We start from the raw sequence: 24,141 nt of genomic DNA on the forward strand, positions 1-24,141 counted from the left end.
AAAAATAAAGTTGGATCCAAAATGGCCGGCTTCAAAATGGCCGCCATGGTCACCACCCATCTGGAAAAGTTTTCCTCGTGCCACAATCAGGAAGATGATATCAACAACAATTCCCATTTAATTTAGGTGTATCCATATAAATGGCCCACCCTGTACTTTAAAGACACGGTTGTCTATTAAGTTTATTCCTACATACACTGTTTTCCATATGTTGTGCTCCTAGACCAGATCAATAAAGGGAATATGGACTTCATAGTAGGGAGTCCGCCTTCGGGATCTCCTTTAACTCTTGACTCCGGCTAATAAAGTACTGATTTTGCCCTAAGTGACAGGACCATGTATGTATTACAGGCAATAGCTATTCATTTAAAGGGCTACACTTTCTTACTGTGCCTGCGCTAGATTACTGCAAGTGCAAGATGACTGTGCTTCAATGGAGGAGGCAGAGCGATGCCGCTCCAGCTGTCACAGTCTTATGGGCAAGAGTGTCGTGCGAGTGACACAGAAGTTTTTTTATGGCTTAAAAACTACACACACCATTACTATATTATATGTTTTTAGTATTCGTTCTAAAGTGGCCAAACTCATTAAATAGATCTGCTCGACTTTTTGACAGTTAGGGTGATTAATGAGTGGAACAGGCTGCCACGAGAGGTGGTGAGTTCCCCTTCAATGGACGTCTTCAAACAGAGGCTGGACAGACATCTGTCTGAGATGATCTAGTGAATCCTGCTTTGAGCAGGGGGTTGGACCAGATGACCCAGGAGGTCCCTTCCAACTCTACCATTCTATGATTCTATGACCCAGTCAGGCTGGTGGACTTACTTAAAGGCCGTGTTCACACCGACCGTATGCATAGCAGATTTTCTCTCCAGATTTTATTAAATCTCACCCAAACACTAAAGTGAAAACCTGCAGTGTAAATTGACAGCGTATGTAACCCACATGTGCGAACCCTGAAATTGCCATATCTGAATGATTGTGAAAACTTTTTTAACCCCTTCAGGACGTGGGATGTTGGGTGCAGCTCCTTAGCCGATGGGTTGAAGGCCCTCGCTGCTGCCATCATTGCACTCCCGTGAAGCCTAGCCACAGGTTTGACTTCATTGGTAGTCATTTTAGTTAGATACTACTTAATTGTAGTATTGAAATATATAGAACAAGCGATCTAGTGATCACAGGCTCAAGTCCCTAAGAGGACTAAAAAAATAAAGTAAAAATGAAAAAGAAAAATGTTTAAAAAAAAAAAAAGAAAAAGAAAAAGTTTCTCCTTTTTTCCAGTTCAGAAATAAAAAAGTAAAATGTTAACTTATTTTGTATTGTCATGTCCATGAGAGTCCAATCTATGTAACTTTCTTGAATCAGTTTGTTTTATACCATAGAGAAAAATCCAAATGCCAGAATTGCCATTTTTCAATCTCTGCCCCTATACTGCAAGAATGTAGCATAAAGCGATCAAGACGTCTTATATACCAGAATGGCATGAATGAAAACTTCAGCTCACCGCACAAAACAAGGCTGCATATAGGACCATTAATAGATAGTTACGGCTCTCAGAACCTGTCCACACAAATCAAATGTATTTATTTTATGGATACTTAAATAAAATAGAAAAATTTGATATTGCCATAATCATACTAACCAGAAGAATCCTGTTCCCAGAGAATTTTTACCACAAAGTGAATTCCATAAAAACAAAACGTAAAAAAACAAAACAAATTGTGAAACTGCTTTTTTCTTCACTCTGTGGAATTTTTTTTTGCTGCTTTTATCCACATTGCATGGTAAGATGACTAGCGCCATTCAGAACAACAACTCTTCCCACAATAAAAACAAGCCCTCATATGACAATGTCGACAGCAAAATAAAGGGATAGCTCTTGGAAGAAAGGTAGCGGAAAACAAAACATTGTCTGTTCATGAAAGGGTTAAAAAATGTTCTGCGTGACATTAAAATGAGTCAAGCTCTAAAATACTCCATAATATAATGCCAGAGCATTAAAAAAGTGGATTTCTTTATCATGCAGAAAGCATGACCATCACTCTCATAAAATTTACACTGTTCTCTTCTGTATGTAATGCTGAGAGCAGCATGATGTAGTGGCAGAGACCCTGATTCCAGCAATGTCACTTACTGGGCTCCTTATTGTAGTTTTGATAAAAATCACTCTTTTATCAGCAGGAGATTATCACTATAGGACTAGTAAGCCTGCTGCCAGGTAGTCCTCCATATTCAGGAACTCTGTATAACCCCGCTCCATCAGTGATTGACAGCTTTCTGTGGACACTGTGCATAGGCAGAAAGCTGCCAATCAGTGGTGTGGGCGGGGTTATACAGCACTAAACAAAAAAAACTATTTTGTCTGATCCTACAGTCATAATGTTTTCCAGAAGTTTCATATTTCTTGCATTTAATTCCAAATATACTTTACCAGCAACGGGAACCAGGTGGAAGGAATAGGACTGCAGGATCAGACTACTCAGGGTTTGTTTGGAGTCGTAAAAATGGTAATTCATACGTCTGCATATAGTAGATTTTTTTTCCTTAGAGACTGTCACTCTCACATAAGCTTCTAAAGAAAATTGTACACATATCATTAATAACGGAAGTACAGAGCCAACGAGAAAAATACAAAACATGTCGAGAAAAGAGGGTTAAATTACTAACACTTGGATATCGGCATGTAGAATCTGCTAGGGGTGGTTACACCTACAACTTAAAAATGATAAAATAAAGAAGTATAGGCAGGAGAAAGAAGGGAGGAAAAGGTGTAGGGAAAAAAGAAGTGGTAGCAATATAAGGACAGTAATCACGTAGGGGGCAAGGACAAATGGTCCAAGAGGGGACGCATCCCAAAGGAAGACCCCAATCACGATGAGTCACATGTAGTTGCTTGGTAGTCTGTGGGTTGTTGAATACCGAGATGTTTAGAACTTGTCGTAAGTATCATGGATTTAAAAACTCATTTTTTGCATACATCACATTATGGCTTCGGTGAATGATGTTAATAGTCGGTAGAGTGTGTCTTTTTTTCCAAGGCAGTGGAATAAAAGCTCTTGCAATTAACCAAAAGCAAAAGAAAAAACCCGATGGTGGTATATTTTTATGTGGAGGTCTTGCAGTGATGGAGGATCAATCCGAGGCCAAAGTCTCCCAACCTATCTGTGACTAAACACATCAGTCGATTGACACTTTCCCAAAATATAGACAATGTTTAATCAAGACCGTTTGCAAAGTTGACTAATAAATACAATTGAGCAATAAAAATGGTTGCAAAGGCAGACGTACCCCTGTAGGTGATCTATTATGGGACACACTCTAAAGTCAAGTACATTTGTGCTGAGTAGTAACTGGTGACTGTTAGAGGACCTGTCACCAGGTGAAAAATGGCCACTTTTTGCTCTTATTTGATTTCTGCTACTCCCCTGATTATTCCATTTTTTTAACCCCTTCACGACATACGACGTATATTTGTCATGTCATGTCCCTGTCGCTGCAGCCCGCATATTTCCCGCACATGACAGCTGATTTAATGAGCTGTCATATGACTTTAGCCGCTATTAACCTGTTAAATTCCGCTGTCCATCTCTGACATTGGGATTTAACTCTAGCCGGTGGGGTGCCCATCATTCCGCTCTCCCATCGGCACACCCATGACGTGATCGCGGGGCGCCACTGGGTTGTCAGGACAGCCGGGAGTGGGTTGAAGACCCCCATGCCTGTCATTATGATACTGCTGTGAATGATGGCTCGTGGCCCCGGAGATCATCTGCTAAAGTCCTGCTATGTATAGCACAGGTGATCAGACAATTGCAGCTGCAGTCTCCTATGGGGGACTATTAAATAAAATAAAAAGTGAATCTTTTTTTTAAAAAAAAAATTCAAATCACCCCCCTTTTGCCCCATTGAAAATAAAGCAATATAAAAAAATACACATTTGGTATCTCAAAATGCGATATACTTTTCCAGAGATATGGGCCTTTTTCATTTTTATGGGTCTTTACCGAGGGGATGCGACTCACAGAGCAGACCAAAGACATGCCCTAGAGAATTTTGAGCCATGCCCAATTGGCAAACACCATAAAAATTAGCGCTAAATAAAGAGGCCCATATCTCTGGAACTGTATGGCGGATTAAAAAAAAATAAAAATGAGGGGTGCATTGGGAATACTTTCAGAGCAAAAACTGGCAACATGTTGAACTGATGACAGGTCCTTGATAAAGAAGCACTTCCATCTACAGTGCCTACAAGTAGTATTCAACCCCCTGCAGATTTAGCTGGTTGACACATGCGGAATTAACTTGGCATTGTGACATTTGTACTGTAGATCAATCAGCCTGGAAGTGGGAAATGCACTGCAGCAAATTTTTTTTTTTTTTTTTTGGTTTTTTTAAACGTAAAAAGTTAATTCAGAGTGTCATTTATTATTCAACCCCTCAAACCACAAGAATTCTGTTTGGTCCCCCTAAAGTATTAAGAAGTAGTTCAGGCACCAAGAATAATGAGCTTCACATGTGTGGATTAAAGATCTCTTTTGCCAGCCTTTTCTGACTATTTAAGACCCTCCCCAAACTTGTGACCAGCACTCAGACATGGTCAACATGGGAAAGACAAAGGAGCATTCCAAGGCCATCAGAGACAAGATCGTGGAGGGTCACAAGGCTGGCAAGGGGTACAAAACCCTTTCCAAGGAGTTGGGCCTACCTGTCTCCACTGTTGGGAGCATCATCCGTAAGTGGAAGGCTTATGGAACTACTGTTAGCCTTCCACGGCCAGGACAGCCTTTGAAAGTGTCCTCCCGTGCCGAGGCCAGGCTTGTCCGAAGAGTCAAGGCTAACCCAAGGACAACAAGGAAGGAGCTCCGGGAAGATCTCATGGCAGTGGGGACATTGGTTTCAGTCAATACCATAAGTAACGTACTCCACCGCAATGGTCTCCGTTCCAGACGAGCCCGTAAGGTACCTTTACTTTCAAAGCGTCATGTCAAGGCTCGTCTACAGTTTGCTCATGATCACTTGGAGGACTCTGAGACAGACTGGTTCAAGGTTCTATGGTCTGATGAGACAAAGATCGAGATCTTTGGTGCCAACCACACACGTGACGTTTGGAGACTGGATGGCACTGCATACGACCCCAAGAATACCATCCCTACAGTCAAGCATGGTGGTGGCAGCATCATGCTGTGGGGCTGTTTCTCTGCCAAGGGGCCTGGCCATCTGGTCCGCATCCATGGGAAGATGGATAGCACGGCCTACCTGGAGATTTTGGCCAAGAACCTCCGCTCCTCCATCAAGGATCTTAAGATGGGTCGTAATTTCATCTTCCAACAAAACAACGACCCAAAGCACACAGCCAAGAAAACCAAGGCCTGGTTCAATAGGGAAAAAGTCAAGGTGTTTGAGTGGCCTAGTCAGTCTCCTGCCCTTAACCCAATTGAAAACTTGTGGAAGGAGCTCAAGAATAAAGTCCACATGAGATACCCAAAGAACCTAGATAACTTGGAGAAGATCTGCATGGAGGAGTGGGCCAAGATAACTCCACAGACCTGTGCCGGCCTGATCAGGTCTTATAAAAGATGATTATTAGCTGTAATTGCAAACAAGGGTTATTCCACAAAATATTAAACATAGGGGTTGTATAATAATTGACCCACACTTTTATGTTTAAAATTTAATAAAATTCAACTGAGCAACATAACTTTTTGGTTTGTAAGATTTATGCTTCTGTTCATAAAACCTACTCTCGTTTGCAGTTTGAAGGCTCTAACTTATTTGCATCTTATCAAACCAGCTAAATCTGCAGGGGGTTGAATACTACTTGTAGGCACTGTATATATTGTTTTTTTTAAATGTGTATTTATACTTGTAATGTAGTGTATTAATACTCCCTTCCCGCTGCTCTCTCTGGTGTTGAGCGTCGTTCTGCTCCTCTTCTCAGTGACGTCACCCCTCTGCGCTCTGGGTGACCCGGAAGTGGCTTCTGCAATGTAAGTCTGTGGTGTGTCAGAACGAAGCTCCATAGACTTACATTGTAAAAGAGACTTCTGGCTCACACAGAGAGCGTACAGTGGGCCAGATAGTCGCAATTGTGGTGATGTCACTTAGAAGAGAAGAAGAACGGTGCTGGATGCTGCAGAGAGCAGCGGGAGGTGAGTATATTAATACTCAAACTACATTACATACATCTACATTTTTAGTAGAAAGAAATCCTAGATGGGAGTGCTTTAAATATGAATAGTTCCTCAAAGGGGTTTTCCCACTAACAAAAGTTCATTTTCATCAATAGATCTTGGAATATTAATAACTTCCACAATTGGATGTGTTTAAATAAAATGTTCCTGTGTTGAGATAATCTTATAAATGTGCCCCTGCTGTGTACTGTGTAATGGCTGTGTCTGACCGTACAAGAACATGGTCTGATCATACCACATCTCCTGGGCAGGGAGGAAGCAAAAAAGAGTATACAGACATGACAGCAGGGGATTGTAAATGATTCTTTCTTTGAAGTAAAACATTGTTTAAAAACAGGCAGGGAAATGTTTTATCTCACAAAAAGAATTAGCTGCTATCCCCTGCTGTAATGTCTGTATACTCTTTTGCTTTCTCCCCTGCCCTGGAGATATGGTATGATCAGACACAGTCATTACACAGTACACAGCAGGGGAACATTTATAAGATTATCTCAGCACAGGAACATTTTCTATAAACACATCCAATTGTGGAAGTTATTATTATTCCAAGATCTATTGATTAAAATGAACTTTCGTTTGTGGGAAAACCTCTTTAACAATAGAAACATGAAAACATACGTGACTATAAAGAGGAAAAATGTAACGACTTTGACTTGTAAATGTCATCCCAATAAGCCTTGATATTGCCTAGTAGAGATATGTGCGCACAGCTCGGCCCCTGCAGTTGTAATGGCACTCCTATATTAAAAGAAGACAAAGCCATTGCAAAGCAATAAACTGTATCCAGACATTTCCAGGGCAAGTGCCGCTGACCTTTAGTTCACTCGCTACTGACCCCATGGTGGATGAGAAGCTTGGAAGTGAGATGTCTGCTATTTGGCCTCTTTCCTGGTATTTAAATTGCATTCCCTAATCAAATGAAAAGGCTGCCCCGTCTATCAGGTTACAGCGCCCCCAGCAGCGTTATATAGCATAATGTTAGTCTTTTGGTTGCATTCAGACTGTGGCACTTGAACCAGTTCTGACTACGCATTTCTCCATCACACGCAAAGTTCAGATAGATGAAAAATGAGCGCAACAGAATTGATATTTATTTTAGTTCTTCTTCTTAAATTTAAAAAAACAACTTCTGCTTTTTTTTCTTCACTTAATTAAGCAATATAATTATCACAGACATTTGCTCAGCCAAGCTGCAGAGAAAGACAATAGTAAGTCTGTTAGAATGAGAGCATTCCACGCATCACAGATGTATGAGGGTCTCCTACACAATGAGGTGAAAAGCTGCCTGCCACAGCGGACAAAGGCTAGCACGCGGGCTCTCCTCACCGTACATACCGCTAGGACCCCGCCATGGGCTCCCAGGGACACAGATGCCTCGTTATACTGCGGCCAGCCATTGGAGATTAATTCTTAGCCATTTGGTACAATAATTTACCCATTCCCAAGTGTTTTAACCAGTGTCATTGACTGCGGACTATAGATCTTTGTACTGGAGAGCTAACCTCGCCCCTATGTATCATATTCAGAAGTGTTTTTTTTTCCCATTGTGTGGATTTGATTTTAGTTTTCATAGTCAAACTTTTTGAAAAGTTTTGAATACATTAACCCCTTAAGCCCCGGACGATTTTCCGTACACCCCTCCCTCTTCTTCCAAGCGCTATAACTATTTTATATATACAGTGCCTACAAGTAGTATTCAACCCCCTGCAGATTTAGCTGGTTTGATAAGATGCAAATAAGTTAGAGCCTTCAAACTGCAAACGAGAGTAGGTTTTATGAACAGAAGCATAAATCTTACAAACCAAAAAGTTATGTTGCTCAGTTGAATTTTATTGAATTTTAAACATAAAAGTGTGGGTCAATTATTATTCAACCCCTATGTTTAATATTTTGTGGAATAACCCTTGTTTGCAATTACAGCTAATAATCGTCTTTTATAAGACCTGATCAGGCCGGCACAGGTCTGTGGAGTTATCTTGGCCCACTCCTCCATGCAGATCTTCTCCAAGTTATCTAGGTTCTTTGGGTGTCTCATGTGGACTTTATTCTTGAGCTCCTTCCACAAGTTTTCAATTGGGTTAAGGTCAGGAGACTGACTAGGCCACTCCAACACCTTGACTTTTTCCCTCTTGAACCAGGCCTTGGTTTTCTTGGCTGTGTGCTTTGGGTCGTTGTCTTGTTGGAAGATGAAATTACGACCCATCTTAAGATCCTTGATGGAGGAGCGGAGGTTCTTGGCCAAAATCTCCAGATAGGCCATGCTATCCATCTTCCCATGGATGCGGACCAGATGGCCAGGCCCCTTGGCAGAGAAACAGCCCCACAGCATGATGCTGCCACCACCATGCTTGACTGTAGGGATGGTATTCTTGGGGTCGTATGTGGAGGTGGGGTACTGGTACTGGTATGGGCTGGTATCATCAAAGATGAACTTGTGGCACCTTTTCGGGTTGAGGATGGAGTGAAGCTCAACTCCCAGACCTACTGCCAGTTTCTGGAAGACAACTTCTTCAAGCAGTGGTACAGGAAGAAGTCGGTATCGTTCAAGAAAAACATGATTTTCATGCCGGACAATGCTCCATCACATGCATCCAACTACTCCACAGCGTGGATGGCCAGTGAAGGTCTAAAAGAAGAAAAAATAATGACATGGCCCCCTTGTTCACCTGATCTGAACCCCATAGAGAACCTGTGGTCCATCATAAAATGTGAGATCTACAGGGAGGGAAAACAGTACACCTCTCGGAACAGTGTCTGGGAGGCTGTGGTGACTGCTGCACGCAATGTTGATTGAAAACAGATCAAACAACTGACAGAATCTATGGATGGAAGGCTGTTGAGTGTCATCATGAAGAAAGGTGGCTATATTGATCACTAATTTTTGGGGTTTTTGGTTTTGCATGTCAGAAATGTTTATTTCTAAATTTTGTGCACTGATATTGGTTTACCTGGTGAAAATAAACAAGTGAGATGGGATTATATTTGGTTTTTATTAAGTTGCCTAATAATTCTGCACAGTAATAGTTACCTGCACAAACAGATATCCTCCTAAGATGGCCAAATCTAAAAACACCCCACTCCAACTTCCAAAAATATTAAGCTTGGATATTTGAGTCTTTTGGGTTGATTGAGAACATAGTTGTTGATCAATAATAAAAATAATCCTCTAAAATACAACTTGCCTAATAATTCTGCACACAGTATATAGATATATCTATCTATATATATATATATATATATATATCTATCTATCTATCTATCTATATATATATAATGTTTTTGTTTTTTTGTCAAAATAGTTTTGTTTTTGGATTTTGGAGTTGCGCCATTCCATTTACCATGCAATGCACTGAAAAACTGGAAAACATATTCAAAGTAGAATAAATAAGTGAAAAGAATGTTCTACCAACCAACATGCTGGATTTTTTTTTGTGTTTTCTCTTTATGGCGTTTGTTGCATGGTAAAAAATTTGTTCATCTGGTTCTTCTTCTGGTCAGCACAAATATGGCAATACCAAACTTTTTTTTTTGTGGTCAATAAAATGTGATACTAAAAAAAAAAAAAAATGTTTTTTGCCCTTTGCAGAGACCCGTTTTTTGATCCCGGTTTTTGTTTTTTTTTAGTTCTTTCATTTATGGCTTTGAATCTATGCACAAGTAGATTATTATTTTTGTTGTTTCACCCTCGGCCATTTCAGGGGTTGGGGGGGTTAGCCGTTTGGTCCAGAAGCATTTTAGCTAGTCTTCCCAGTCACTCTGTTGTGTGGATGTGAACACCTGAAGGCATGCAGCTAGCTTTTTAAGTGCTAAATTAATAATTCAAAAAGCATGTGTCTCTTCTCTTGCAGTAGTGTTTTACTAAATCCAGCACCCCTCTGTATCTGAGCTGACTCTGGTCAGTTAGGGCTGCTCCGCAGATATAAGAAAAGGGGAACAGATGGTGCAAATCTGGTGTCAGACCTGACCGTTTTCTCCCTGGAGGACCTAAGTGAGCTTATCAAAGTGCTGGAGTGGAGGCAGAGGCTGCATTCTGTCTCTTATGGAGAGCTGCTCAATCTGCCCTGCTGAGCTCTTCAGGATAGGAGGCAGTTGTGATTGGGCCGATCGATATTCAGGCTTTATATACGGGCTTTTTTTTGCACCCCCTCTCTTTCTCTTCCTCTTCTACTGTTGGATGTTGATTAGATTCATGTCTGTCACTTTTCTGTAGCAACTGTCAGAACTGTATACTAAGGATTTGCTTCCTAGCTTTTATCAAGTGTGTAGCGTTTGTGATTTTTTTTGATGCTTGTGCACTCTACATCTCCTCTTTATTATTAATGCTGTGCTATTATCTCTTGATGTATGCAGAAAAACAGATTCCCTATTCATTCAGGCAATCTCGAGAGCAGTTTGTGACCCCGGTGAAATGTCACTAATCGCTGCATTACCCATCTCTTGTCTTTCTTCACACAAAAATCAAAAAACATACTTATGAATGACTTGTTTTCTTCCAATTTCTGTCATTTGTGGTTGGTTTATGGCCATTTTGTTTTTAATAATTTAGAAAATACTGCTGCTAACATAACAGGATGGAAGATCAGATTGTGATTTTTGTTTTGCTACAAGCCAATTATTCCATCCTAGTTTTCAGCAGTAGCATTCACTTTTCTATTGTACTTTATTACTCTAGCTTCATTAAATCCATTTATAAAAAGAGACATTATGCTGTATGTGGTCTGAATAGTGACCACTAGACCCTATTGACTTAATGGGATTCATCTTGGTTCCCATCTGTTTAATGAGAAGAATTGCATTTTTTGCTGTGTACATCAAAACTAACAAAGTCCCTGTGAGCTTGTAGTGTCAGTGTGTACAGAGCCTGACTGTGCCCATACACCTTAGAAACACCCAGAAATACTTCCCCTATAGATGCAGGGTTGTCCGAGCCTCCATGTGCTTCCAGTTGGTAGAGGTGGAAAAATATTAAAAGATCCTGCTGTCGCTCCCGTGAATATTATGGGGATCCTCGTAAGTTTGACATGAACTACCTTTTGACCCACTTTTTCTTTAAAAAATGGAGTGGTTTTTTTTTCTTGAAAAAATATATATATTTAAAAATAAGATATCAGAAATTGTCTGATATACAGGATATCTTAATAGACAAATCGCACAACATATTTCGTCTTTAAAAAATGCCTTCATCAGGTGCAATTTTTTACACTCACGTGGAGGCCTTTGTCGGGCCAGGACAAGTGGGTAACCACATAATACTGAGGGGCTGCAAACCGTTTGAAGTGATTATCCATCACTGAGACACCTTTGCCTGAGTTGTGCCTGGACTAGCACAACCCATCCAGGTGAGCATATACAACGATAATATCTCTCATGTTTGTATTTACTGCGCTCAGTTAGTGCTCCTCTCAGTCCCAGTTTTCTTTCCTGCCCAGATAGACCACCACCAGACACTTTTGGCAGCAGGTAATCTCCTGTGGAAACAAAATATACTGTCTGCAAAACCAGCAATTCTACAGGACCATCTAGTGCCATATAGGCCACCTGTGTAAGACCTCTGTATATTCATGCTTTAGAATAGGTTTTGTTGGATTAGTATAATTCTGGTGGTCATAAATATAAAGAAACTGTTGAGCATTCTCATAGTCCTCAGTATAAAGTACTTCTCTGCTCTGTCTTTTAGAAAAGTAGAACATGAGGATTAGGCACATGACAGATTAATGTCTGCTGTCAGGCGGATAGTGTTGGTGGGGTTGGCTACACCATTTCAATACATTTTTGTATTGCAGAAAATATCCACATCGCCTGGAAACTACTACCATATTTTTTTTCAACTATAGGACACACTTTTAACATTTTTTGCTGAAAACCGTGTTTGTTAGGCTATGTTCACAAATGTTCTGTTTTCTGCAGCTAAATCTGCTGACAGCTCTCTCTGGCAGGAAAACCGCAGCTGTTTTCCTGCCAGGGAAAAGTTGTCAGCAGAATTAGCGTTTTTTGATACGTTTTTGCAACGTTTTTTTCACTCTCCTTCTGTCTCTATTTAGGCATGTACATGAAGTTCTGTGAAAAAAAAGAATCCCGTTCTATTTTGCCGTCAAAAACGTAGGTCCTTTTTTTGCTGCGTTTTTTTCACCATCCATTACTTCCTATGGGTGAAAAAACGCTGAAAGAGGTGACATGCTCTATTTTCCAAAAACGCAAGCAAGTCAGAAAATATACAGAAAACAAAAAGCAACATGTGTCAACAGAGAATTCTGGTTTCTCATACACTTTGCTGGTACTGCAAGATGCAGCTGAAAATTTGCATAAAAATGTGCAAAATACACAGCAAAACACAACGTATGTGAACATAGCCTTATAATCTGAAGGCAGCTTCCTCTGTAATCGATGAGAATGCGGACACCATGTCCTTCTGATCACTGAGAGAACGTCTGTCCTCTCCTGCCCTGCACTGATTGAGCTGATCGCTGCTGGAGAGGAAGTTACCTGTACCTCTCTAATGCTGCATGGATGCTGCAGGTCCTGACTAGCTAAAGGACCTTTCAGTTTATGTGATCAGCACATGCCTAGAAGAAATTTCAGAATTCTGGTATAATTTCTACATATGTAGTGTATGTGTGTGTTTGCTTGAATGTGCACATGTAGCTGAGCTGTGTGTGTACATACAGTGGCTTGCAAACATATTCACCCCACTTGGCATTTTTCGTGTTTTGCTACCTCACAACCTGGAATCTCACTGTTTGTTTTATTGAGGTTATGCATCAGTTCATGTAAAGAACATGCCTGCAACTGTGAACATTTTGTTTTCTTTTTCCCCTCCCCCATGACAGCACACCTTGAGAGAGGATCCGCCCCACCAAGAACAGGAAACCGTCTGAAATAAAAGGGCGGCACCTCTCCCTCGCTTCAGTTGGTTTCCTACTATTGAGTAGCAAGGGGTTTTCACCAGGCTTAGTTTCTACTTTATTGGGGAGCAGAAAACCAATTACAACTAAGATTTACAGCAGGGTTTGGGGTAAATTCCTAGAGTTTATAGATATCCCGCTATCGAGCAAACCTCCGATCAGAGGGATCCTGGAATTTCTGCAAAAGGGGCGGGACCTGGGTCTAGCTACAGGGACCCTTAAGGTTCAGGTTTCAGCTTTGGGAGCACTCTACAATTGTAATCTGGCTGGGAATAGGTGGATCTCGAGGTTTATCAAGTCCTGTGCCAGAGCAGGACCGGTTAGGTCCATGGATGTTCCTCCTTGGGACCTGAATTTAGTCTTGAACGCTCTTACTAGTGAACCGTTCGAACCCCTACACAAGGTCTCTCCAAAAATTCTCACCCTTAAGACCATCCTCCTAGTGGCCTTAACGTCAGCCCGTAGGGTGGGTGATCTGCAGACCCTCTCGGTTAATCCTCCTTACACACAAATCTTTGAGGATTGGGTCACCTTGCGGCCAGATCCAGCATACCTTCCCAAGGTGGTATCTAGATTTCACCGTAGTCAGGAGATTGTGCTACCCTCGTTCTGCAGCAATCCCAAGAACCCAGGGGAAGTCAGGTTCCATAGCCTAGATGTTAGGAGGTCCCTGCAACAGTACATTCACATGACTAGTCTGTGGAGGAAAGACTATTCTTTGTTCCTGGCCTTTCAGGGGTGTAGGAAAGGTCACGGGGTGTCCAAGGGTACCATCTCTAGGTGGCTCAGGGAGGCCATTTGCTTAGCCTATACGTCCACAGGGGTTCCAGCCCCGGACATTGTGAGGGCTCATGCCACCAGAGCCGTCGCAACCTCCTGGGCAGAGAGAGCAGACGTCTCGATCGAGCAGATATGTAGGGCTGCTACTTGGTCTGCACCATGCACCTTCTTTAAGCACTATCGGTTGGATCTGTCCTCTTCTGATCTCACCTTTGGGAGAAGGGTACTTCAGGCGGTGGTCCCTCCCTAGGGTGCTCATAAATTCTCCAAAATTCTCTCAAGGTGTGCTGTCATGGGGGAGGGGAAAACACCAAGGTTACTTACCGGTAGCCGGTTTTTCCTGAGCCCATGACAGCACCCGTAGTTTCCCCCCCTATTTTTTCTATGTTTCTCACACCCTGGTGTGCACTGTTTTGGGTGGTGTGTTTATGTATATTGTGGTGTTGGTTATATGCCTAACCTGTTTAGGGAGGTCCTCTCAATGCTCTGTAAACAACTGAAGCGAGGGAGAAGTGCCGCCCTTTTATTTCAGACGGTTTCCTGTCCTTGGTGGGGCGGATCCTCTCTCAAGGTGTGCTGTCATGGGCTCAGGAAAAACCGGCTACCGGTAAGTAACCTTGGTGTTTTATTGTGAAGCAAACAACAAATAAGACAAAATAACTGAAAACGTTAGTGTGCATAACTATTCACCCCCCTAAAGTCAGTATCAAAACAAAAATGCTCCTCCACACCTTGGGCTATGTTCACGCGTAGCGTTTTTGATGCATTTTTGCACTTTTGCATTGCTTTCACTTGTGAAAAATACATTCACCAGTAAATGTAATTTTAACATTTTACTACCTTATCTGGCCATGTTGTGTGTGAGACATGATCAGCCACATCCTGTTTCATTTATGAAGGACGGACTCTAAAAGTCACAAACACTATTTTTATAGGGCCATCAGGCGGCCCTTAGTATTCTTAAAGGGCCATCAGTAGGCCCTCACTATTGTTAGAGAGTCATCAGCCTGCTATGCTCTGTTGTTCCCATTATTAAAGAGTGTGTCTCAGTATGCAGTCACTGCATACTGTTATTGCGTATGCAGTGATTGCAAGTGCTGCCAAAAATTTGGACGCACCCCAATACCCCTTTGAAGAGACATAGAGGAGGGCCTCAGTAAAAAAACAAAAAAAAAATGTTCCCAATATAAAGGAGTGGGTCTCTTAAAGTGGTAATGCTCCTGCAGTGACTGCAAGGGCTGCCTAAATTTGGAAACACCCCAGTACCAATTTAAAGACACATAGAGGTGGGCCTCAGTAACGACATGTTCCCATTAGAAAGGAGCGAGTCTCCCATACTGTTCTTGCGTATGCATTGACTGCAACTGCTGCCAAAAATTTGGACGCCCTCCAATGCCCCTTGGAAGAGATGTAGAGGAGGGCATCATGAAGAAATGTTCTCATTATTAGGAAGTACGTCTCCCATACTGTTATTGCCTATGCAGTGAATGCAAGGACTGCCAAAAATTTGGAGGCACGCCAATGCCCCTTGCAGGAGACTTAGATATGGTGGTGATATGGTGATGAGGAGAAGGAGGAGGACAAAAGCAAATAGACAAAATCAGGAAGCGTATACCCATGTCTGGGTGTGAAAAGTAGTGTTGAACGAATTTGTTTGGCATTTCAAATTTGTGTTCGGCATTCTGGCTTGTTCGCGCCAAAAAATCGGCTCCACCCACAAACATCCCTGATTTGCCACACTGTCACGCAGATATGGTCAGCATGGTACTCCTTCAGCATCTTCCCAAACTTTTCCCTCCTTGGGAGACTAACCCACGCATCAGGGCTTGTGCGATGGTAGAGTCTGAGAAAACTGTCCCAGAAATTTGACAGTGTTGCCCTGCCTCTGCTGGATTGCATTTGTGTCTCTCTCGCCTGTACTCCTTGGTTGTCTAACGAACTGTGACCTCTGCCGCCAGCGTTTTCAGATGGGAATTTTTTTAATAATTCCGCAACAAGGGCCTTCTGGTACTGCCCCATTTTAGTAGATCTGTCTTCCACGGCAATAAGAGACAGAAATTTCTCCTTGTAGCGTGGGTCTAGAAGTGTCACCAACCAGTAATGACTGTCACCCAAAATTTGGAGAACGCAAGGGTCACGGGAAAGGCATTGTAACAGTCAGCCATGTGCCAGACTGCTAACAGGCCAGACTTCCGTGTCCTCACAAAGAGGATGACTGACCATGCTCTCCTCCTTCTCCTCCTCCCTCTACTTAGGCCATCCACGCTGAACAGACCGTATGACAGTTGTGCGGGTAGTACCGTCTATAGCACAGTAAACTAGCTTCTGTTCCTCCTCCTCTTCCTCATTGTCACCCAATCCACATTGGGATGAGATGAGGCTGGGCTGTATGGGGTCACCCTGTATGGTTCCTTGCTCCATCTCATTGTGCTCTGCCTGCAATGCCTCCTCTTTAATTGTGAGCAGCAAGAGATTCAGAAGACAGAGAAACAGGATTGTGACGCTAATTATGGCGTCATCACCGCTCACCATCTTGGTGGAGTCCTCAAAGTTTTAGAAGATGGCACAGATGTCTGACATCCATGCCCACTCCTGAGGTCTTATGTGTGGAGGCTGACCTGAATACCGACATCTGTGTTGATTCTGGTAGTCAATAACTGCCCTCTGCTGCTCACAAATCCTTCCCAACATCTGCAACGTTGAGTTCCAATGCCTGGGGACCTCGCACTCCAGTCGGTGAGTTGGAAACTGCAAACGCTGCTGAAGCACGGCAAGGGCGGCGGAAGCTGTAGCTGACTTTCTAAAATGGGCACACATGCGGCGTACTTTGACAAGCAGATCCAGCAGATCCGGGTAGGTTTTGAGAAACCGCTGAACCACGTGGTTAAGCACATGGGCCAGGTATGGTACGTATGTGAGCTTTCCTCGCTTCAGAGCCGCCACCAGGTTCCGGCCATTGTCACACACGACCATGTCTGGCTGTAGGTTCAGCGGTATCGGCCACAGATCTGCCTGCAACTCTTCAGCATTGTACGGTTTGTCACCTAAGCGTATTAACTTCAGCACAGCCTGTTGCTGCTTAGCCGAGGCAATGCTGCAGTGCTTCCAGCTTGTGACTGATGTGGTCATTTCGGACATGGAGGCTGAAGAGGAGGAGGAGGTGCAGAAGCTGTAGAATGTGGCGTCAACCCTGATTGACCCAGGGCCCGCAATCCTCGGCGTCGGGAGGACGTGTTCCGTTCCAAGGTCCGAATGGGTCCCGGCTTCCACCATATTAACCCAGTGTGCTGTCAGCGAGATGTACCGTCCCTGCCCATAAGCACTTGTCCACGTGCCCATGGTTAGGTGGACCTTCCCAGTAACTGCGTTGTTGAGGGCACGGCTAATGTTTTGGGACACGTGCTTTTGTAATGCGAGGACGGCACACTGGGAGAAATAGTGGCGGCTGGGACCGAATACCGAGGGCTGGACGCCGCCATCAGGTTGCAGAAAGCTTCAGTCTCCACAAGCCTAAAAGGCAACATTTCGAGCTCAAGCATTCGCGAAATGTGTGAATCTAATAGTGTGGCCTGTGGGGCGCGGGCTGCGTATTTGCGCTTGCGTTCCAAGGACTGGGGTAGGGATAACTGAACGCTGTGCTGGGTCAAGGACTTGGTTGCTGATGGTGCTAGTTGAGTATGCAACAACAGGTGCAGGGCAGGAGACATCTTCGCATGCGCCATGGACAGGGGATTGGCGTGCATGCACAACAGCGGAACAAGTAGCGGTGTCACCCACAGACACGGTTTTGGACCCTGGCGTTCGGCCCACTTAGTCGGGTGCTTTCCTGTCATGTGCCTGATCATGCTAGTGGTGGTCAGGCTGCTAGTTTTGCTACCCCTGCTGATGCTGACCTGGCAGATGGTGCAAATAGCATTTTAAAAACAACCAGACTCGGGAAGACCTAACAGTTGTACTGGCAACTTCCGTTGTGTTGGTTTTCCAGGGAACGGTTGCCCGCCTTGTTTCTGTGGCCACCACACTGCTTGTTCCTTCTTGTTGTGGTGCTACACCTCCCTCCCCCTGTGTGCTGCTCTTCTCGCTCTGCATGTCACTTTGCCAGGTTGGGTCAGTTACTATATCATCCATCACCTCGTCTTCCACTTCTGCACCCTGATCCTCCTCCTCCTGACTTTCTGGCAATTGTGTCTCATCATCATCATCCACCTCTTTCGACAGTAATTGCACTTTCCCACCGTTGCCTTCGTGTGACCGTGACTGCTCAAATATTTGGGCATCGCTACACGCGTACTCCTCTTGCCCCACTTGAAGCTGGCCGGGCGAGAGGCCCGAATCTATAAATGGAAAAGTGAACAGCTCTTCAGAGTTTCCAAGTGTGGCATCAGTTGTCTCCAGGCATCTGTGCATGGTGGGAGGAAGGCGAATCAGGGTGAGGAAAATGCGGTCCAGACTCACGGCTACTGAGACTTGACCGTGTGGAAGACAGGGTGGTGGTGGTGGTGGCAAAGTGACTGGAAGCATTATCTGCTACCCAACCAACAACCTTTCGACACTGCTCTGGGTTCAATAGCGGTGTGCTGCGGTCCCCTAGCCTCTGCATGCACCATCACGTGCACTTCCCCATCCCTTGCCACGCGCCTTGCCCATTTTAAATGGAGGACAATATTTTCCACATTCGCTACAAATGGCTGAACCGCAGTTATATGTGATATGTCTGACGGACACCCACGGTTTTAAATAGCGGCCCTGTAGTTTACTATTCTTGACAGCGGCCTCGTGTGAATAGCTTCACTGACACACTGATGCAAAACTCTAAATGGAGGCAATATTTTCCACTTTCACTAAAAATTTGTGGATTTTTATTGCTGTAATATGGGATCACGTCTGATGATGGAGAAGATCTGGCTGTATTCTGCTAACAAGCAAATGGAGCACTAAAATGGTGTACTCTGTATTGCTTTTTAAGCAAATAATCAATATTAAGATAAATAAAAAAATTAGCCCTGGCCCCTGATATCTGAGGCTATGTCTACAGATATCTGTAACAGCAGGAGCAGACAAAACGTGCAGTGGACCCTCTTGTGCTGTATACACTGCCACAAACCCTGCCTTCCTAACTCCTGCTATCGCCACTGAATATATGCAGCTGGATTAGTCCTCAGAAGGACTGTTAGTTCAGATGGATATATAGATATGCCGTGGAATACCTGTACTAACTAATAAACAAGCTAATCTCTCCCTCACTCAGCAGCACCTCTCCCTACTCTGCCTGTTTCCAGGTTAGACTGTGACGAGCATAGGGGCACAAGGTCTTATATAGACTCGATGACGCTGTGCGGCCAGCCAATCACTGTAATGCCACAACCAACATGGCCATGATATTACAGTGCATGGCAGGCAATCCCTGCATGTTCATTGGCTCTCTAAAGAGCGCCAAACATGCAGGGAGGGGACCCGAGTTCCCACCAAGCAACCCCGGAAATACTCACCGAGTGCTGAGCATGTCGAGCACAGTGATGCTCAGGTGAGTACCGAGCAGTAGCGAGCAGGCTCGCTCATCATTAGCTGTAATGTAACAAAATAGGTAATAAGCCAAGGGGGTGAATACTTTTGCAAGCCATTGTATGTGCAGCAGAGCAGTATGTCTTAATTACTGTGTATGCTGCAGAGCGTGTACATAATGTGGGTGCTTTACAGCTATATGTGTATAATGCATATGCTGCGGAGAAACACTAACAATAGGTCCATTACCTCCTTATTCGATCGTAATGCACTAAAATTAGTGGTATTGACCCCTCCACTTCTTTACACCGCCAGAGAGGTTTTATTTAGTAAGAAATGTTTTTCCTTTTATCTGCTGTCTAAACTTGGGGTGCGTCTTATAGTAAGGTGGAACCTAAAGTGCGAAAAATACAGTATTTTTGTACCATGAACATAATAATTGGTTTATGGCTGGATCATTCTCATTCTATGTAGTAGTATGTTCTGCAACCTAAATTCATCACAAGCGATCCTCTGTCTATTACCGTAGTCATTTGTGTAATACATGTTTAACCACCTTAGATTAGTCAATCAATATTAGATTGTGGATGGGGTCTGAGTTATGACACCTCCACCGATCAGCTTCTGAAGCACTGCATCCCCTCTGCACTGTCCGGCACTGCATCCCCTCTGCACGGCATCCCCTCTGCACGGCATCCCCTCTGCACGGCATCCCCTCTGCACGGCATCCCCTCTGCACTGCATCCCCTCTGCACTGCATCCCCTCTGCACTGCATCCCCTCTGCACTGCATCCCCTCTGCACTGCATCCCTCTGCACCGCCCGGCACTGCTCCCCACAGCACAGCGCTGTTCTTTTAGTAGTGGAGTGCTCTTGGTATTGCAGCTCCAGTCATGGTCACATGGAGGGGATGAAGCTATAACACCAGTCACAGCTGCTACTGAAAGTACCAAGCCGTGACTGGTAAACTGTAAAGAGTGCCGTTAATAAACAGCTAATCGGTGGGGGTGTCAATAGTCAGACTCCCCACCAATGTGTTACTGGCTGTTGATCCTGATGATGGGCCATCAATTTTAAAGAACTGATCTCATCTACCCCTTTAATGGTATTTGAAGATTATTTGCCTCCATTCTTTTCTGTTCTAATTAATCCTGTAGACCAATATATATTCTTGAGAAGATTCGATTAAACCTTGTGTTTTCTTCTGATGTTCTGACACCCATTTGTAAGGAGGGTGAAGTAGAAGGTCTGCTCAACCGTGAGCGTTTCGTGCCCAGAAGGAGTCTGATAGATGTGCAAGTTCCAGCAAGACTGCAGTATTTTAAGGGTCCTTAGAACTGTGTTTTTTGGGAACCTCGTGAGGTCTGGGTCTTGTTGCCATAACACTGGTGTTAGATGACCGCCATTTGGTAGCATTTTAAGCTTTGTCATGGATGTAACTCATAGACTTGTTCACTGATGGTTTTGCCCAATCACAAATCAGAGTCACTAACTATTGCAAATGAGTAGAAAACCATCTAAGTAATATATTCTTGGTTCTGGGCAGGTTCAGGACCCTTGATGCTCATGAATATTCATTTAAGAAATGAGTCCATTCTATATGTAGACCATAGCTCACACAGTGCAGAATATCTGTGTTAGCGTTTTGGTGTCCGATGCTGATTGATCTGACCCTTAGGATTTAACTTTGTCTTTCTCGCCATGTAAAGATGCCTTATGGTTGTGTGATGATTAGTGTGTGTTACCGGTAGAGCACATGGCTGTGTGTAACTATGCATAGCGAATACTACCTGTGATGCTGCAGAAATGCACACATTGGCACTATGACAGCTTTCCTTTGTAGACAATTCTGTTAAAAATGCTTTTGTCTCAAAATCCTGTGTTTTATTTTATAGGTGCCATTTTTCGGTCCCCTTTTTGACGGAGCTATTGTGACAGAAAAGCTGTTGCCAATTCTAGTGTGTGCAACCTGCATCAATGCCAGCCGAGCTGTCAAGTCTCTTATCCCTCTCTACCAGAGCTTGTATCCTTTTTATGTTAGGCATGTGTCATGCAGAAGGCCTCCTTTGGACTCGGTAAGTGCTTTAATTTCATATTTTGGCAGCGCTCAGGTAGCTGTCACGTAGAGATTGACATTTTACATGAATTGAAAGAAGAATTGCGTCATCTTGAAAGCAAAATCAAAACACGACCATCATCCTTACTGATGTTTCACTGTCAACAGTACGCCCACAAGTTGACACGATCCATATTGAGTCTTACTAGTGGCATTCGGATACTATGAATGGAAGGTGACATGGGGTTGTGTGGGCTTATTATTAATTCGTTTTCTTTAATGATGACAGAAGGACATATCATTATTAAGCTAGAGTGACTTACTTGATTCTGGAAAATATTTAAGATAAAATATAAACTTTACTGATTTGGGATCAGTTTATTAATAATCTAAAATAGATTTTCTCCCAAAGGATTCCATAGAAGGAAATACATTCCTCAACATTGAAATTCCAGTTCATAGAAGGAAAAGTTGAAGAATTATGGAAATCGAAATAAATTTTAGTAATATGCAAATAATAATAAAAATGAAATCAATGAGATTCATAATGGTTGCCTGAGAAATGCTCTGACACACTGGATGCGCTTGGGCAGGCAGATCATCAAAATCCACTGTTGGCAGCTCCATTTTCAGTTGGCAACCAATGACGTCCCAGATGTACTTGATGGGAGACAAGTCTGGAGACCCTGCAGGTCATGGCAGCCTGTTTAGGCAATGCAGGATGCAACATGTGATCTGGTGTTGTCATAAATCTGGAGTAGGACCAGCGTGATGTTCCCTCATGAAAGTCTCTTCATGGCATTGCCCACGTGGTCTCCAGACCCATCTCTGGGTACAATTGCGTTCAAGATAAAAGTGGGACTCCTCGTTTAAGAGGGTAGCCCTACATTAACGTCTCCATTGCTTCTTGCCTTGCACCATGATAGCCTTTGAGAACAGTGACATGAAGTCAGTAGAATACCTGTGGCTGGACGTCTGGCAAATGTGGTCCTCCGTTCCCTGCTGATGCCTATGTAGGTGAAACATGTTGGGAAGGTGATGAGCTTTTGAACTATTTTAATGGCTTGTGTAGCCCTATATCTATCACTGAATATACTTGCCCTCATAACTTCATGCCAACTCATGGACTGCATCCATGAATAGAATAATTTAATCTAGCTATTTAGCGTCAGTGGCAGGTAATGGAGGTGCACTATCAGAGATTGAAATACATTAATATAGGATGGGCACTATCAGAGATTGAAATACATTAATATGGGATGTAACAGTGCTACTCACTTGGGCTTGGGATGAGGTATCACAGAAACAGTTTCTATTTAAATCTCTGGCTGGTTTATTTCATTCCTCATAAACCGCATCACAGGAAAACTTAAATACAGCCCTTGTGCGGCACAAAGTAAAAATTAAAGTAAAGAGTCCATACAATAGTGCTGGTTCTCCTGCTTGGGTTACAGTCCAGCTTCTCAGACCTTTAACAAAGGCACACAACCCAGAAGGTCTGCACACCTCCACACACAGACAGTTGTGAGACAAACAGGTCTTAATTTATAATGTGAGTCACACCCAGGGGTGGAGATATGGTGAGCAGCTGTCCCGCCCACTCTTCAGCTGCTCACGCTAAACCTGGCCCTGTCATAGCCGATTAACACCTCTTAGTACTATGTGTATTAGAGAAGTACTCTAGGATTACATTCCAGAGGACATCCAGCTCTGTGATACATATCTCCTATCCACTATGTGTCCAGCAGCCACCTTACAAGGACCGCATTTGTATTTTTAATAGTTAGACTTAGTTTTGTTTTAATTCTCAATCCCTTAAATAGGGGTATTTACCCCTCTGGGGTTTGTCTAACACGTTGTTTATTATTGTAGTTCGCCTCTGTGCTCCTCTTGCTGTCAGTTCATCAGTGTTCTTCCAACCAATGGGACACTCAACATTGAACCATGCTGACATAATAATCTTTATTTTTTATGTAGCGCCAACACATTCCGCAGCACTTTTCATACATTATCATGACTGTCCCCATTAGGGCTCACAATCTAAATTCCCTATCAGTATGTCTTTGGAGTGTGGGAGGAAAACGGAGAACCTGGAGGAAACTTGCGCTAACATGGGGAGAACATACAAACTCCTTGCAGATGTTGTCCTTGGTGGGATTTGAACCCAGGACCCCAGAGCTGCAAGCCTGCAGTGCTAACCACTGAGCCACCGTGCTGCCCTTAAACTGACATCAATGGCATTGCGATCTTCCATAGTTTACATCGTTTGTAAACTTATACCGATTGGCGGTTTTCACAAGCAGCCCAAAGTAAACGAGCACACTAAGCTATTAATACTAGAGCGCTCAGTGCACACATATTTTTTGGACTATAAGAGGTTTTTGAGGAGGAAAATAAAAAAAAAAACGTAAGCAAAAAATGTGGTCATGATGCACTGTTATGGGGGAGGGGGGTCTGCTGCTGATACTGTTATTCGGGTAATGTCCCTCAATTCTGTTAATATCCTCCATCCTTGTATACTTGGCCCTCATCCCCATCCTGGTATGCATGGCACCCCTTGATCCTGGTATGCATGGCACCCCTTGATCCTGGTATGCATGGCACCCCTTGATCCTGGTATGCATGGCACCCCTTGATCCTGGTATGCATGGCACCCCTTGATCCTGGTATGCATGGCACCCCTTGATCCTGGTATGAATGGCACCCCTTGA

The 24,141-nt window shown here is 43.4% G+C and overlaps 1 protein-coding gene across 3 annotated transcripts in view; it reads left to right on the forward strand.

The window, feature by feature from the left end:
• Window positions 1-24,141, forward strand: part of RALGAPA2 (Ral GTPase activating protein catalytic subunit alpha 2) — a 330,418-nt gene that overhangs the window by 225,918 nt on the left and 80,359 nt on the right. For all 3 annotated transcript variants that reach the window (XM_073672456.1, XM_073672457.1, XM_073672458.1), the window contains one exon: window positions 21,270-21,397. In XM_073672456.1, the coding sequence (XP_073528557.1) occupies window positions 21,270-21,397 (128 nt within the window). The remainder of the gene's footprint in view (window positions 1-21,269; window positions 21,398-24,141) is intronic.

The sequence above is a fragment of the Phyllobates terribilis genome, unplaced genomic scaffold (genome assembly GCF_046119375.1).
Source record: "Phyllobates terribilis strain yellow unplaced genomic scaffold, ASM4611937v1 Scaffold_3__8_contigs__length_932513732, whole genome shotgun sequence".
NCBI classification, from domain to species: Eukaryota; Metazoa; Chordata; class Amphibia; order Anura; family Dendrobatidae; genus Phyllobates; species Phyllobates terribilis.